The 18,442-nt window shown below is 45.4% G+C and overlaps 1 protein-coding gene across 1 annotated transcript; it reads left to right on the top strand.

Annotated features, from left to right (window-relative positions):
- Window positions 1-1,354: 1,354 nt before the first annotated feature.
- Window positions 1,355-4,709, top strand: LOC136513078 (uncharacterized). The gene is made up of 4 exons (XM_066507073.1): window positions 1,355-1,510; window positions 1,592-1,732; window positions 3,552-3,803; window positions 4,264-4,709. Exons 1-4 carry the CDS (start codon window positions 1,436-1,438, stop codon window positions 4,504-4,506), a joined length of 711 nt encoding a protein of 236 aa, XP_066363170.1. The 5' UTR covers window positions 1,355-1,435; the 3' UTR covers window positions 4,507-4,709.
- The last annotated feature ends 13,733 nt before the right edge of the window (window positions 4,710-18,442 follow it).

Below are 18,442 nucleotides of genomic sequence, written 5' to 3'. Positions count from 1 at the left end.
AGCATTCCTCTTTGCACCTCTAAATTGATGGCTCACACAATTACTTATACATAAAATCAAGACAAATAGTCTATCAGTGCCATGAAGGTTGTCCCAAACTATTAAAGATAACCCAACCAGAAGAGATTTATGACATGATAAAATTTATCCTACACGATTGTTGTTGCCAACCATGAAAAAGAAACTCCTTTAATGGATCTAGAAAAGTTATGACAAACAAGATATCCTAAAAGAGAATTTTTTCTAAGTGTGCAGTGGTGTCTAGTACTATGGTTTTTCTAGTATTTCAAATGCGGGTCAAAATAACTTCAGATTTATTGCATGAACTAGTTATTGTGAAAGTAAGATACCGCTAGTTATTCTTTGTTTCATTAGTTTTATTGTATATTGTTAATTTAACTGTATGCATCAACTACGGTGGACTTTCGCACAAAATGAACGATGATGGAAATAAGGCCATATGTGAAAGGAAATAGGGGGGGGCTCAATGTGACCCAAGAGGGAGGAAGGAGGTGAATTAAATCTGCTGAAAAAGAACTATGTATCAAGAAGTATATATCTATATGTTTCTCTAGTGTCTTTATTTACCCACCCACAAAAGAGATTTGCAATATGTAGCCAAGACGAAGGTAGACTAGAAAATATGAAGGTATTTATAGCCCAAAACCAATGACCATTGGATGATGATCATGTGGGGTGTGACTAGCCATTACTAATGGTTGCCAACTAATCCAATACCAAATCCTGCATCACCAAATGATCTAGAAAGTACCCTCCTCCTTCATTGGGTGGCTCCAACATCTTTGTTGCACTTTTTTATTCTTTATTCTATAATCCAATGGCCTTGTTTTTCCATCACTTGAACCCATCCAACCCCACCGTATGATGTGGTGACCATTCTCCTCTTCATCAGGTGCTCTGGTGATCCTATGCGTTGTATTTTTTTTTATATTTGTCCTATTATATAGTGTTCTATTATAGTGTTTGGATGAGAGCCATGCAGATCTTCATATCTAGATGATCTTTTAGTTAATGTCTTGGATTTTAATTTCGAACCTATAACTAGTTTAAATCCTGGGTGCTTGTGTTTGTGATAAATGTGGGTTGATATACTTCTTTAAAAAAGCTGAAGTTTTTCCAAAATAAAAATAAATAGTAAGCTATACTGTACTGTACATATCCCCGTAGTGGGCCTTTTTGGGCTCCAATGGCCGTGTGAAATGGAAAGAACTTTCACTTTCAGCCCGTACGTGAATCACGTGGCCGTGGAGTATCCTAGCCGTGGAACGGCATATTTGTCAGGTGAAGGAAAGTGAGAGACAAGCTCAAGTTACCTACTTTAATTAAGCTTGAAAATTGCGGTTTTAGCAGCTCCACAGTTAAAGCCTCGCGCTGGTATAGTACAGTAGCAGCCGCAAAAGGGGGATCGCGCGAAATGGAACTCTCACCGGCGGGGAGGTGGGACGACCTCCCCGAGGACATCGCCCTAGCCGTCGCCGCCCATCTCCAGGTCGGTGCCCTCCCTCTCACTCGCTCCACGGAAGATACTACAGGGTTCTCTCGTTGACTCCGCTGGCTCCAACCCGGGCAGGAGGCCGACGTGTGCGCGCTCGGCGGCTGCTCGCGCTCCTGGCTCAGAGCCTGCGACGCCGACTGCATCTGGGAGCGCCTCTTCCGCTGCCGCTGGCCAGCTGCCGTGGCGGAGGCGTTGGCGTCGTCGTCCCGTGTGCAGGTACGCAAAGAGGGGTAAAGTTAAGTGCTTGCGGTAGCCATACTCTGATCTTGTGGTTATCCTAGTTCAATTTGACCGAAATTCGATCTTCTAGGCATATATCTCCGGATTTCTAGTGTTAATGTATCATCCTGCCTTAGGCTGTTATTATGCCATAATTGGTAACTGGTACGGAGGAAATTTTGCATAACCTTGACCTGAGGTCAATGTTAATACGTTTTCTTTCTTGTAGCATCAGAAAACTATTGTTCATTGCTATACAGGTACTTATTGATTTTTTTTTTTTTACTGAAAAGATGATGCTCACCCAATGATCTGAGCAGAATGGACTATGGATGATCGTCAAGTAATCTAACCTTTGGACTGTGCTAGTGGATTGCCCAAAATGTGAAATCTAGAATCGTTATATGGAAAAATAACACGCATGTCCTGCTATCATCGTGTTTTATTCTTTGCTTAACCCAGTGCCATGTTCCCTTGGACCTCATTGTTCATGATGTGCTGATTATAAATGTTACCATCTCTTTTGTCATGTATACCCCCTTCTTCATTTTATTATATGAAACCTTATTCATTTGTATCTGGTGGAATCACCAAATTGGTTCAGCTAGTTAATGTGAAGTCTTTTTTTCTCGAAAACGTAAGAGAGTTGCGTACAGAGAAGAGAGTGGGGGGGGGGGGGGGGGGGGGGGGGGGGTCTAAGTCCTCCAAAACACACACCCGAAACTAGCACTTGCACTGCCACAGTACAAACAAAGAAAAACTAGAAACGAAAAGGTCCTTCTGAACAATTAGGCGACCATCAATCTACCAATGCCAGGGGTATTCACCCTGTTCGCTGATGCTGAAATTTGGCATGCTTATGCTGAAATGTTGTGAGAGGAAAACATCGTTCCATGCCTGAAAAGTAGTTCAAAATAAGCTCAAGCGAACAGGGGGATTATACCCTAGCAAACGACCTGACCAACAACTCCTTAACGCTTTTGCTCCAACGGAGTGAGCACCATAAGACACTCGGACTCGTGCCATTAAAGACACAATCATTCCAATGTTAAGTCTTGATATTTGGTTCAAAAAAATTACCTATTTAACTGATTCCATGAATAATCAATTCTCTATTTGACCATAAATATACAATAATTCAGATATAGTCCATTTTAAAGCTCAACTTTTCGGTGAACACCTTTTGTACTCTCCTTTAAAGCTTAACTTTTTCTAGCCCTCCATGTTTCCTCTCCTTCAGTTTCTATGAGGTCTCTTAGAAAGGAAGAAGTAGAGCACTGACTGGTTCCATCTGCTAGTATATAACAGACTAGCAGAACCAAGTTACTCAGCTGGCGAGGGAAAGACCGCCCCCACGGTATTGTTTGGAAGAAGAAACCCAGTCTTCAGCTGACTGAGAAACCCCCAAACCCTGACAGTGCACACCATTTTATGGGTTGTCAGCGAGGGAGGTTTTTTATCCAGCACTGAAATCCCACATGAGTTGAACCCAGGTGCTGGAGGTGCTACTCAGGAGTCACAACCACTAGGCTCTGAACCCTTTCGCTAGCAGAACCAAAGTTATTGGACCAGAACTGAACCTGCCTGCCTACTGCAAATCTATGATTATCTTTAGGGGACATTTTTTGCATTTTTGAAGTACTACTTTGTTCTTTTTAGAGAGTGAGATATACAAGTTAAAAAGACGAGTTGACCCCAAAGTTGAATATCTGATGTACCATTTCCCTTTGTATTTTTTTTTCCACATATACATGCTCCCATGATACTGAACGAATGGCTGATCAAGCTTTCAACCTTTCTGCTAATTATGCTGCAGGGATGGAAAGCTCTCTACATCAGCCAACACAGAAGAATGGCTGTTGCAATATCTAATGTGGTTGAATTTGTGGGAAGCAGCTTAAATAATGGGTCACTTGAATCCGAATACTATCTGAAAGCTATTGCTGATTTGGCCTTGATACCTGATATAGGATTTCTCGATGTCCAGTTTTTCTTGTTTTCAAGGAATCATAGTGCGATAATAAACCTAATTGGACTGCACTACTCGATCGCATCTTTGCATGTGCTGGTGAGTTATGTATTGCTGATGATTCTATTATGGCTGAACATGCTTCGTGTCGAAAGAACTCAAGACTGCTTCATTTCTAAATTGCTAAAGTAACTGTTTTTCATGCTTTACTTGTAACTCCATATTCTGGCAACCTCTATTTTATTTTGTTTTGAATCAGTCTTTTTAATACCATAATGTGTAATTTGTAGTCACTGCTTATAGGCATGCCACTCTATTTTGTCATGCACATATGCCTGATGTCCTCTGTATCATCTACCAAAAATCAAAGTATGGAAATACCCAAAGTGAACATTAAGATAGTATAAACATTTAAAGCTTTGGAAGCATGAGTTATCAAATCGTCTGAAGGTTTCTCTTGTGCTTTGACTGATATCAGATGTTTTGACTAGAATGGTCTAAGCAAGCTTTTGGCTACTCATAAATTGTAGTTTTGACACACACTATCTTTTTTTTTCAGCCAACTGAAGTCAGTAAAGCACTCCAAGCTCACCGTGTATCAGAAAGGATAGTTTGTGTGAACTTGCTCAAGCTTGGTAGGTGGTTCTATGGTTTCCGGTTGCCTGACGAATATGAGTCCCGCAAAATCTCAGTAGGTGAGCTCACCATGGCTGAGGGAGCAGAGATTCTTGCCATTCTTAACCGTGGAGCTGTTCACGAGGTATTTCGTCTCCGGATCAGTTTGGTGAACGTAGATAAGTGATCTAAAGTACAAAAAAGTACACACCATAAGTACTTGGCTTGTTTTGCCCATTGTAAATATGTATAACCTTTGTCATCTGATGCCCTCGGGCCTCTTCTTTGTTGTAAATGCAACCGTGGGGATGGATCGAAGTATGGATCCATTTAAACTTGTGTTGCATCATAGTCTTTTATAAATAAATAATAAAGGCTTGTCATGTGTAATTAATGCTACACATTTTCACCGTTTCTGTGATAACCTCTGTTGAATGTTTTCCGTATTTTATTTTCCTTCATTACTTCCTACTGTCTTATGCACTAATGATACATCATTTTCTCTAGCAATAGATATGGTGACTTCGGTCCAACTCAGTTCTTCGGAGATGCTCAAAGGCATAGGGTGCGTATGTGTGTTTATAGGGGTGAGTCTACGCTCGTGTATGTGAGCGTCTCCCTGTATCTGGGTCTCGCAAAAAAAAAAAGAATATCCTCCTCTAGCATTGTTTGAAATCCACCATTTGTATCTTTGACCATTAATTTCAAAAAATATATATAGGTTCATGTCATATGATTTATGTTTTTAGATTCACTATGAGAAATATTTTCATAATATATAATTCATTTTGTTGTGAAATTATAAGAATTTTTTAAATGGTTGGTCAAAGATAGATAATTCTAATGTGATATGTAAAAAGGAACGGGGGAAGTACAATATGGGTATATATTACTTATATGTCACAGTGGGTACATGCAGTTACAGAATTATGGCACCTCGTAGCAACATAGGATTGGTGTGGCGATGGAGCACAAATAACTGATTTTTTTTTAAAAAAAATGGAACATCTGATCAAAACAAATTATGATACCAAGTGTAGAGGACCAAAATTGGCAGATATTGGGCAGTCTAGGAAAACTGGACCATCCACATTCCCTAAAGCAAATGTCCGAAGATGAGCTCTATTGACAAAATGGACTTCGCCATTGTATAGCTCTCGTGGATACAATCAAAATGCATGGATCCTTCGATTTTGCGTAGCTTAGATCCATCCAGCTTTTAAGATTTTACATTGGTTCAGACAGACTCCGCCAACAGTCGCCTCAAGAGATTCATCGAGCGAGTCACGAAAGCGAGGCAGCCGCCACTCCTAGAGCTGTTCGGAGATGATTCGGCCCTCGACAGACGTCCACCGCCCGCGCTCCCTAAGAGGAGCAGGCGGATAGCGGCACAGAGCCTATCCCACATCCCGATAGCCAAGCGAGGCGAGCGGTCTTGAAATGCCTGGGACTAACCAGAGAGATGTCGACTCCGTCCACATCGGCCACAAAGGCATACGAAGAAATCTATGGTGGTGACCCCAGTCACATGGAGGCGCTTCGTGAGCTGTTCCCGCCGGACGACGACATGGGTGTGCGCAAGCAGCGCCGCTGCTGCTCGGCTGCGCGGGCATATGCCTCCTAGCCGGTGTCTCTTTTCGGGTTGATCAATTCCCAATGTAACACCATTGATTTCAGTATACTAGGGTGGGTCTGAGCGTCTATGTACAATTCTTCCGACCCCTTAGGGCGCCGCTAAAACGTGTTGTATTAAACTTTTTCTCTACATTAATACAAAGACGAGCAAATCTTTTGCGTGATCGAGAAAAAAGATTTTACATTGGTTTAGAGAAAATAGATCTCACTGTTACTGCAGAATGAGATTCGTAGATTCTTCACGGAGCAATTAAGAGTCTTGGGAGAAAAGAAAGAGAACCATGGATTTAATTGCAGAAAAGCATCAGAATCCCTCCTCTTATGGAACGGTAAGCACAAAATAATTAAATTAGACAAATAGTGGTTTTTGTTAAAGTTCTGAGAAGATCCTTTCATAAGAAAATAATATTATCTGCCAAAAAGTGGAGGATCTTTGAGTTAAACCGCTGTGGTATTTTGATATTTTTGTAACCTTGTTTCTGTAGTGCTTCCCTCGTGGATGCCACTAGTACATCCAGATTCACTGAAGATAGTGAAGATCCACCGTACCAAACAACGAAAGAAGGTCGCAGAAGAACCACCTTGCCTAATTGCATTCTAATAACAGCATGAAGTGACAACGATCCGGTCCACTTCTTTCTGATCAGATGTATATTCTCCTAAACAACTCTAATCTGATCAGATGAAAACACAAAGAATCAGAGAAGTGGAATGGAGGTCGTAAGAGATAGAGTGTGTGTGTGTGTATCAGTGTGTGTGTGTGTGTTATACCTTCTTTCAGGCTACCAAAAGCTACGAATTCAGGGCAGAGATGAAGCCTGATTCGCCAAAATGTACGGATTACATGACTTGCAGTAGGATGGATATTACAGTTGAATAGAAATTATTGGTGGATCAAAAGATGAGGAACCAATGCCTGGCCTGCTCTGCTCCCCAAGAACCTGAACCTCCCCTGCACGGCGGCACTGAAACCTGTTGGTTGGATTCAGAAGCACCTGCGATCCTCCCTGGCAGTGGGCAGTGGGAGAACGAGGCGTGAGCAGTGAGGAGCAGTCAGCAGCACGGGTAGACGGCGACGCAGCGCCTCCTGGGCGGCGTGCAGAGGAGGATGAAGACGAGGGCGATGACGGCGGCGACCAGCAGCCCCAGGAGGTTGAACCCGGCCTCCTCCGCCTCGTTGCTGCAGCACATCTTGCCCATGCCGATGGATGGCTGATTGGCTGTGGGCGATGGCCGATGGATGGATGGATGGATGGAAAGAAGAGCAAAGGGGGCTTGCTTCTTGGTACTGGCTGGTATATAGTATAGTGCTCCTACGTTATGATCCTTGGCTTTGAAGGCATGGCAGCAGGGTAGGCAGTGGTAGGGGCATCGCTATCGCGTCTCCCTCCTATCAGTGATGGTGATGCTGATGCCATCATCCCCCCTTGGTTGTTCCCCACCTCACCTCACCTCCATCCTCCCAGTCCCAGGATGGATGCTCAGCACGGCTACCAATCGCACGCACCCACCGGCGGCACTAACATAACACCGGTGGCGTTGGAGACTGTTAGGCAGATCAGATCAACTGCCGTGCTCGGCTCGTTTCGCATACACAGCACAGCACAGGACAGGAGTGTATATGATATATTTGGCAAGTAGGCGAGGCCTTTTCTTTCGTCAGGATGGAATGTTGGGAGGTTCCGGTCGACGCCGACGGCGATGGCGACGAAATGAAAACTACAGAAATAGGCTCAGCTCAGCCTAGGACGTACTGCTGGTGTAACTAACCGCTCAGCTCAGCCTAGGACGTACTGCTGGTGTAACTAACCGCAATTCAGTTATCTGTCAAACCGGTCTAGCACACCGACCGAATGAATGAATGAATCTCTGAAAGGTGATGACACCCCTCACCTCAGTGGTGATGGCTAGCCCACAGACTGATGTCGACGCTGCCTCATGTACTGTACTACGCAGGTAACGTAGCTAAGGTGACATTTTCTGGGCCACGTTCGCTTCGCTGACAACACAATATGAAAAATACTGTTAGTTGATTTGTTGTGAAAAAAAAAATATTATTCCTTCGTCGAAGAAGTACGGCTTGAGACAAGCGAACAGAGCCATAGCCCAATCAGTGGTGGCACATGAGTCGGTGACACATGTTGCGTGCCGGCTACATGGAGGTCTCCCGGTCCCATCTCTCGGGATGTGGCACGTTCTCTTTTTTCTTCTTCCTGGTTTTTTGGCATACAATTGTGAGGTAAATTTTTTTGACTTGCTAGCGCCCGGACGTCCGATCAGGGTGCTAGCGTTCGGACCCTGCCCGCATAGGGAGCGAGCGAGCCCACCAATAGTGGGCCCATGTCACACCAGACGTCGTCCACTTCCACGTGCATCCTATGTGCAATACTTTGATCTACTTTTGAAATATCCAGATACAACAGTTGCCACATGCAAAGAGAAAAGATAGATGAAACACTTCAAACAAGCGTCTGAAACACTTGCGAAAACACCTAAAAATATTTAAAAACCATTGCAAACATATGCAACATTAGATGAAACACTTGCAAACATATGTATGAAACACATGAATACTCTTGAAACATATGCTTACAACATGCATGTATATGTAACATCCAGATCTACTTTTGCAACATCCGGATAAAACACTTGCAACAATCATCTGGAACAGATGAAATATTTGGAACATACACTTGAAACATACGTGTATAGCCACAACATGTGCAGCATCCCGATCTACTTTAGCAACATTCGTATGAAACACTTGAAACATACATCTAAAACAATTGAAACACCTGGAACATATGCTTGCAACATGTCTGAAAACGCCTAAAACCACTTGAAAAACACAGCATTACTGGCGGCGATGGCGTATCTAGTGGGGAACTACAGTGGTGCAAGCCTTCCCTTTCTGCCGACAGCGTGGGGTGGATGGAGGCACAGGCGCAGGCCTCCCCTTCCGCGACGGGCAAGGTGGATGGGGGCGCGGCACTGGATGGTGGTGCGGCGCGGGCGCGTGGAGCAGCGAGGGAAGGGGCCGGTGCCTCGCGGGAAGGAGCAGCGTGGGAAGGGCCAGCCACGCAGAAGAGGCGTCAGAGCAGGCGCTTCATGCTAGGGAGGGAGCAGGGAAGAGAGATTGCCGCGGCGGGGTCGGCTGGAGGTGCGGTGCGGTTAGCGAGGCCTAGAGCAGTTGAGGGGAACACCACACCTCGAGTGGAGAATTTTCCTTTTTTTAGAGGTTAGTCCGCTGACATTGCAAGAGGGAGGCAAGACTGAGAGCTACGTCTGACAGGACGAATGCCCCTGGATGATCGTCTCCGTTTTTTTAATAATGGAAAAGAATTGTGAGGCAAATGCCCATGAACCTTCTTGTTTCGCTTGAGTTGACAAACAGGACAAACGACCCGGAACAGGCAGCTTCTCCTTGACTTGTGTTGTGATCCAGCTTTCTGATCCGAGGCAGTTTGGGATCAGTTCATCGGATCAGAGGGGTTCCTTTTTCCATGATCAGGAAAAGAGGATCGGTTTGGAAAACTGGTTGGGCCCACTTGTGCATTATTAGGAAGTACGTATTGTTTAGGATCGCTCCCGAGCTGCATTATATTGTTGGAAGAGGATGAATGCTCTAGGAAATTTTAGCGAGTTTGAACTAGTGTAGTAAATTAATGGGTCCTAGCCTCCTAGGGATTTTAGACCATGAACCTTCCTTTCCAAACACGGACTATTCCTAACCCGAGCTGGTGCATATATACTTACTACTGTACTACAGTATTTTGTCCGTTGTTTTGATGGCAGATTGCGCCTAACCCGCATGCTTGCAACAAACGCCAGGAACGTGCAATATTCGATTGACCAAAGCATAATATAGAAGAGTACTATTCGGCAAACTATGGTCATCGAAAGTATGGCGACTAAAATTAAAGCCAAACTTATGGCAAGGTTGGGTACGAAAATGAGCCTATGACATGTGGGGCAGGATGTTAAGCGTCCTGTTCGCTTGGCTTATAAGTAGTATTTTTTCAGTCAACGAATAATATTTTTCTCTCATAATAAATTAGTCAACAATACTTTCAACCGTGGCTTATCAGCCAAACGAACATGACAAAAAAGTGTGACGTGCCATAAGTGTGGCAGTGAACCATGCCAAAGAAACAGCGACACGACAAACCTTGAACCTACTTTGAGCCTGGCCCGTATCATTGGAACCCTTCTCTGTGTACGGACTTAAAGTTTGCGTGCTTCCTACTACTTCTCAACGCCTACAAACAAAGATAGACTGTATTACTACAAATCTACTACACAGGCTACAATGGAACACAAAAGTCGATGCCTTTGTCACCGACTTATATAAAAGTTAAACGTCATTTTCTTGAATGCTATGAATGGTCATTTTTATCCCCTCTTCTGGAACGAGTCAGGCATTCTCTATACTGAATGAACAATATGCTACGACACGCTAATTTTGTTCTGTAGTGTAGAATTGGCAAATTTAAAAAGCTTTATATACTTCCTCCATCTACAAATACAATGACTTGTAATGTTCAAATTATGTCTATAGATATAAATACTCCCTCCGTCTCCAAATAAATAGATTTCTAAAATCCGTGCAAGTCAAAGTATCTTAAGTTTGACTAACTTTACGGGAACGGGTAATAATATCTATGACATAAAATGAGCATATTATAAAAATATATTCTATGGTATGTTGAAGGATACAAATTTGATGTCATAAATCTTGACAGTTTTTTTTTCTAGAAATTCAGTCAAAGTTTAAAAAAATTGACTTAAGACGACTCTAGGATTCTAATTATTCAGGGACGGAGGGAGTAATTTAGAGTATGAGTATCCAATCATGAGCAAAGCTAACAAAAAAGTTGGTCTAGCTACCTTAATTAAACATGTTTAATTTGTCCTAAAAGTTACTAGTGCTCCCTCTATGCTTGTTCATGGCCTCAGCACAAATCACAACGTTTATTCATCGAGGATCTCAACAGTGCAATCATTGCAATAGTTTCTAACTCCCCTCGTCCCCTCATTTAATTAAATGGTTTGGTAGGAGAGAAAATGGTTCTACGTGATATTTAAAGAGTTTTGTCTAGTCTGCATAGGAGTGGAAATCTTCCCCTCCACATCTTTTTTTTTCTTTCCTTTCTTTTTCTTTTCTTCCTATAGCATGCATGGGATGGAATCTCTGTATAGGGATCATGCTTCCAAAAGCAGGCATGTGGATCAGGCCACGTCATCTAATAGCCCGCTAACCCGTAGGATCGAGCCAGCTTACGTGAACTGTCCGATGCGCGGCGGGTCTGTCACCCATTAAACCAGAAAAACGGGAGCTCGGTATATTTGCGAACCCGCTCGAGCTACGAGCTCATCCGCCATCGAGAAGGTGCCGGCCTTTCGGTAGGCGGGTTGGTATCGTTGTTACTGGTTCATGAATAAGTACTGCTGGTTGATTTGTGTGAGAGAAAAATACTGTTCTGGCTGGAAATTTATGATCGTTTATGATAAGCCACAGCCAAATGAACAGGCTCCTGCTTGCAACGACGAAGGCGGCCATATCCCGCCCCCTCCCAGCCACGCCGGGAGAGCAGCCACTACTGGATTCAGGTTCTTTGTCGAGTGCCTGAGGCACTCGGCAAAGGCTAGATTGTGCTGCACTCGACAAAGAACACACAGCAAAAAATTGATCGGCAAAGCCCTCTTTGCCGAGTGCTCCGGGGACACTCGGCAAAGAAAAGCGACCGTCACGGCGCCGGTCCCGTTGACGGTCACTTTACCGAGTGCCAACCCTGCAGGCACTCGGCAAAGATTTTTAATTTTTTAAAAATTTCTTTGCCGAGTGCCAACCCTTCATGCACTCGGCAAAGAGTTTTTATTTTTTTTTTACAAAATTTCTTTGCCGAGTGCGAACCTTCAGGCACTCGGCAAAGATTTTTTATTTATTTTTAAAATTTCTTTGCCGAGTGCCCTCTGTCCGGCACTCGGCAAAGTTTGAATTTTTTTTTAAAAAAAAATTCTTTGCCGAGTGCCCTCTGTCCGGCACTCGGCAAAGTTTGATTTTTTTTTTAAAAAAATTCTTTGCCGAGTGCCCTCTATCCGGCACTCGGTAAAGTTTGAATTTTTTTTTAAATTTCTTTGCCGAGTGCCCTCTCGGCAAAGTTTGAATTTTTTTTTAAAAAAAATTCTTTGCCGAGTGCCATGGTCACAGCACTCGGCAAAGCTGGAAAAAATAGTTTTCTGGACAGCCCAGGTGGCAGAGAGAAGCCCACACGTTGCCCAAGTCCTTGTAGGAACTCCGTAATGTCCGTCAGCCTCTGCGCCTAGGCCTGCCGCTCGGCCCGCTCGGCCTCCAGCTGGGCCACCATCCTCTGGTGCCCGGTCTCCAGCTCCAGACGTTGCCTCATTTCTTGTTCCAGCCGGGCCTGCAATATTTCACTCTAATGTTTCAGTAACGCAAAGCTAATTAAGGTGTGTAAAGATCAATGTGTGACGAGTAAAACAGGAATAACCTCGAGTGCGTCGACCCGGTGCTGTGCAGCGGTCGCCGTGTGCGAATGGCCGGGCTCTCGCTCGTGCTCTATGCTCGGATCTGGGAGAGGGAGGGAGTAGAGGCCGTGTCGATGACGCTGTCGCCAAGCCAGAACCGCCCATGCTTCTTGCCTTGCCCCGTCCTCATGACGGCCTCTCCATTGAAGTCCTGGGTGCTCGGATCGTGGTCTGACCCATGGAGCGACCTCGCCACCTCAGTGTACTCACTGATGCAGGAGTGGATGCTCGGGTTCATGTATGCCTCGGGCGGGTCCTCCAGGTTGATGGAGACGTCAGACGTCGCCTTGCCCTTGTGGGCCATACACCATGCCTAGAAGTCCGAGCAAGCCTGGCCACTATGTGACGCCGACTGGGAGAAAGACAACACGATGATTAGAAATCAGGCAGAACTGAGCGTCACAATAGATAAATGAATTCGCGTACCCATGCTTGTTTGTATCCGGCGAGGCTGCGACTGCCTTGATGGTGTGCTGGACCTTGCATCTGCAAACGACGGTCCCGGGCATCCCTGTGCATCTTGAGGTACTCCTCCGTGAACCACCTATCCACCATCATCTCCCAGCACTCGGGATACGCTTGGCACCACCAGGGAATCATCTACACGTCATCAAGTATTGGACATATAAGAAGATCAAATTAAACCAACTTAATCTCAAAACGAATCAATATTGATGTTCTTCATGTACCTCAAGGTACTGCTCCCGGGTCAGCTGCATCTCTCTTGCGTCTTTCTTGGTTTTCCTCTCTCCAAGCTTCGACCCGTAGTAGGTTACGATGGCCTGGATACGCACCTCGTGATGCATGTCGGAGACGAGTTTTTTACAGGCTTTGGTAGTCACCTGCTCCGCCCTGACCTCAAATCCCTCCTCGCATCTGTAATAAGTCTGCATATAAAAGTGATGTATCCATTCATTATTTCAAGAAAAGTCCAATGAATGCGACGTATTGAGCAATGTTGTGCGAGGGAGACTTACCCAAAGCTCTGCCTTCACCCGCGCCGCCTTGTTGGGGTACTCCGCATCGGTGGCGATGGCGTAGTGGTCAAACGAGTAGGCCGGCTTTGTCTTCGATGCATACGTGACAATGTCGGGGAAGTGTTGCCTACACAGAAGACCCAGGATGCCGTTGACTAGCCGTGCGTTACCACCCGACACAACCACCCAGTTTCTGCACAAGTGATTAAGAAAAATTATTAGTTTTTTTTCATCATATCATATGAAGTAGTGGTGATAACATATAAAGTTACTTACTTTTGCCCTTCGGGGTGAATCACTGGGCGTTGGTGAGGAAGCGGAACATGTGGAAGGCTCGCGGGACCTCGTAAGTAGACACTCGAAGAGGAGTCAGAGGAAGCGAAACCCGTGCCTGCCGCCTCCAACTCGTCGTCCTCGTGCGGCCCCTCCTCCTCGTCCGTCTGCCGAACCAGCTCATCGTCTGACTCGTCCAGGGGCGCCACCTCCTCCTCTGACTCCTCCTCACGCGGCGTGGGAGGAGACGACCCCCTCCTGCGTCCAGCAATCCTCCTCCTCCTCCTATCCGATCCCTCCGCCGCCCCCTCCTCCTGCAGTCAGCGTGGTCTTTGGTAAATCGAGTTCACGGACCTATGACGGTCGCCCGCCATCTTTGTTCAATCACCTGCAACAAAAAAGAAAAACAAGACGTAATTAGAAATAGGTGCAAAAATGAACAAAACATAATTACAAAAAACATAGTATTACATGTATTAGAAATAATCTTCATGATTGAGATTAGCTGGATCATAGGTCTCGTCATCACTATCAACATTGTCCAACTCATCAACACTATCCGAAGGAGGAATGTTGTCTTCATTGTCATTGCCTAAACATAATCGCTCAAGCATTTGTATGTCCTTCAGATTTTGCACCTCGTCTCCAGCATCCTCATCATCATCCCTTTCATTGTCTACTTCCATTCCTATCTCTTCGGTTAAGTCTATGTCAAACCTCCCTTGTAGTCCCTCTTCTTGATAGAACTCTCCATCATATGTGTTTGGGTTGATGTTGTAATCTTCATCATTTGGGACAGGTAGTTTACCGTGTGGCGATACCTTGTGCACAATAGACCAACCCTTAAGATGCTCGGCGTCTTTGCATGCGTATGACGTATAATAAACCTGGACGGCCTGTTGAGCCACAATGTAGACATCTTTTCCTGGATAGACGGAATCCTATCGAATTTTGACTAGCCCAAGCTTAGGGGTCCGTCTTATTACTCCAGGATGAAACCAGTGGCATTTGAATATGACAGGAGTAAGAGGTTTGGAACCATAGAATGATAGTTCGTAGATTTCTTTAATTCTTCCATAATAGTCGAGTCCATTAGTGCCGGGCGTAACAACTCCGCTGTTTGTGGTTTTTCGATTGGGCCGACTCTGCTCGTAGCTTGCTGTGTGAAAACGATATCCATTTACATCATAACCGGTAAATGACTTGACCCTAACGGCACAGCCGTTTGCAACCTGTCTCAGCTCGTCACTTATAGACGCATCAGTTTGGGCTTTCTGTTTGAACCAACAAATGAAATTGGGGCTCCCTGGTCCCGCACCCCGTGAAAGAAGGGTATCATTTTCTTGCGGGGTAGGTTGCCTTGATCCATGCCAGGATTGATGAAGAAATTCCCTGTACCAACGAGAAACAAGGGGGTTGGACGAAGAAACAAGGACATACGGCGAAATGAAACAGGTTCGTTCAGAACTTACCCAATGAACGGCTGCACCTCGACAAGGTTGGTCAACACATATAGCATGATACTGCGCCACTCTTCATTTTTCAATTGCTTAGTGGTCGATGCACTTGCGCTTCCGAGTTGCCCTTGGAAAAGGCTAAGGTTCGATTCATTTTCGCCAGCATTGTAACGAGGGGGTGGATTATAAACGCTAGGAAGTTTCTCAGTGTAGTATTTCTCTGTGAAGTTCGACACCTCCTCTAGAATGTATGCCTCTATAATGGAAGCCTCAATTTTGGCTTTATTTCTACATTTTTTGCGAAGAGTCTTCAGACAACTCTCGATTGGATAGCACCAATGGTTCTGCACGCCCCCCCCATCCGTGCCTCATACGGGAGGTGCACAATCAAATGCTGCATCGGCAAGAAGAAGCCAGGTGGAAAGATCTTCTCCAACTTACAGAGCAACACGGGTGCCACTTTTTCCAAGTCATCAATGATGGTCCGAGAGAGCTCCTTGGCACAAAGCTGGCGAAATAAGTAGCTCAACTCTGCCAACACTTGCCAGACATGCTCTGGGACATAGCCTCGAACCATCGCCAGAAGAAGCCGCTCAATCCATATGTGGTAGTCATGACTCTTCATCCCGTTTACTCGCAAAGTGCCTAAGTTCACTCCCCTCTTTAGATTCGCTGCATACCCATCAGGGAACATTGGCGTCTTGATCCATTCAAGTACTTCCCTCCTTTGGTCCTTTTTCAAGACAAAATCAGCCTTAGGCCTTCTCCAGGTCTTGCCACGACTAGGAGGCTGCATCTCTTGATTTGGTCTATCGCACAACGTTGCCAGGTCCACTCTAGCCTTAGGGTTGTCCTTAGACTTTTCAGTGTCCATGAGTGTTGCCCAAAGTGCCTCGGCGACATTCTTTTCAGTGTGCATTACATCAATGTTATGTGGCAGAAGAAGGTCATCAAAATAGGGGAGCCTCGTCATGCCCGAGATATGAGTCCACATATGTTGCTCACCATATCCCACAAAACCACCTTCTTCATTGAGCACGAGAGCATCTATCTGAGCATGAACCTCGGCACCAGTCATCATCCGCGGTGTAGGGTTTGTCACTTTGACACCTTTCGTAAAGTTCTTGATGTCTTGTCTGAATGGATGGGCAAGAGGTAGTAATTGACGATGTCTGTCAAATGACGAATACTTGCCACCCTTCTGCAACCAAATGAACCTCACACCTTCCTTGCATATTGGGCATGGGAACTTCCCGTGAACACACCAGACACAGAATATCCCATATGCTAGGAAGTCATGCAGGGAGTAGTGGTACCAAACGTGCATTTTGAAGGTTGTCTTTGTAGCTCGATCGTATGTCCATACCCCTTCATCCCAAGCACGGACCAATTCATCAAACACGGGCTCCATGAACACACCCATATTACTCCATGGGTGTCCAGGAATTATCAACGATAAGAATACGTTATGTCGTTGAAAGGAGACACCGAGGGGAGATTAAGGGGGATAATGAAGATGGGCCAACATGTGTATGGGGCAGCCATCATTCCATAAGGATTGAACCCATCTATTGCCAGGGCGACATGTACATTATGGGCCTCATATGCTTTGTCACGATGTTTGTCATTAAAGCGGATCCAAGATTCACCATCGGATGGATGTACCATCTTGTCAGGATTGTACCGTTTGCCATTTTTGTGCCATGTCATCTGTTTCGTGGATTCCTCGGTCATGTATAGCCGTTGGATCCTTGGTAGGAACGGAAGGTACCGTAGGATTTTCACGGGGATCGTAAGTTGCCTCTTCTAGCCATCATCAGAGTCTACCTCTAGGTACCTAGAGGATTTACACTTTGGACAAAACTTTACATGCTCGTGTTCTTTCCTAAATAGGATGCACCCCTTCGGACAAGCATGTATCTGCTCATACGGCATCTTAAGTGCACGAAGGAGTTTCTGTGACTCGTACATGCTCTTTGGCAGAATGTGGCCCTCCGGAAGCAGGGTGCTAATCACAGCCAACATCTTATCGAAGCCAGGTCGACTCAAGTTTAACTCGGACTTCAACCCCATTAAGCGTCTAATGGCATCCAATTGAGACACCGTTGACCGATCGTGAAGGGGTTTCTATGCCAAGTCCATCACGTCGTAGAACGCATGTGCGACTGCCTCCATCTCCTCCTTCTCACGTCCCTCATCGAACTGTCCTTGGTGAAAGTCATCTAACATGTCCGCTACCCCCGCATCAGCATCAAAAGCCTCCACCTGTGGTCTCACCACCTCCTCTCTCATACGATGGGCTTCACCATGGTGGACCCACCGGGTGTAGTCCGGCGTAAATCCATTCTTCACAAGATGTTTACCCATTTCCACCTTGTTTACCCTTCTCCTATTTCCACATTTGCTGTAGGGACACAAAACTAGGCAATGTTCTTTAGCAGCCTTGCCTAATGCACTGTTCAAGAAAGCATCGGTCTTGTTCATCCATTCCGTGGTGTAATCACTCTGACTTCTCTAGCCTGTGTACATCCACTGATGGTCATCCATCCTCTAACATATGTATCAGTGAGTAATGTAACCATCAATTGCATCTATATGGTGTTCCTACTGTCTAATAGGTGAGGATAGGTCCTAATCCCACCCGTGGATGCGTAGATGAGGTTAGTTTCCATGCTCTACTCCTATCCGATATAGAATTTCGGTAGCACCTCCCCACTGTTCTCTAGATACACGTCCTGCCAAAGAAGAGTGCGTATCCGGAGAACAACAGGGAGGTGATGCCAAAACTCTGTCTCGGACCAGAGCAGACCATGGAAACTAACCCATCTATGCATCCGTGGGCTATCCAAAAAATATGGATAATCCGAAATAGATACGGTCATAGATATGCAAAGATCTGCATACCTCCAACCGTATCTCTTTCGAATGGGAGACGCCTAACTGGGTTACGTGATCTATGATCATGATACGGAAAGAGGGGTTATACCTAGGGTGGCGGCGGAGTTAGGCTAGCGAGGCCGTGGCGGGTCGGTGCAGTGGCGAGGCGACGCGGTGCAGGCAGACTGGCACGGCGACGGGAACTCCAACTCGGCTCCGACGGGCTCTTCTCTACAAAAATGGAACAAAATACTGTCATTTAAAAAAAAATTCGGCAGAACCTCCCCTGCACGGTGAGGTTTCCAAAACCTGCAAAAAACAACGGCACGATGGCCGACAAGCACATATGTCTCAA

Source organism: Miscanthus floridulus, chromosome 16, assembly GCF_019320115.1.
Source record: "Miscanthus floridulus cultivar M001 chromosome 16, ASM1932011v1, whole genome shotgun sequence".
NCBI lineage: Eukaryota > Viridiplantae > Streptophyta > Magnoliopsida > Poales > Poaceae > Miscanthus > Miscanthus floridulus.
Note: the sequence above shows the minus strand (reverse complement) of the source record. Positions and strands in the feature narration are given on the sequence as shown.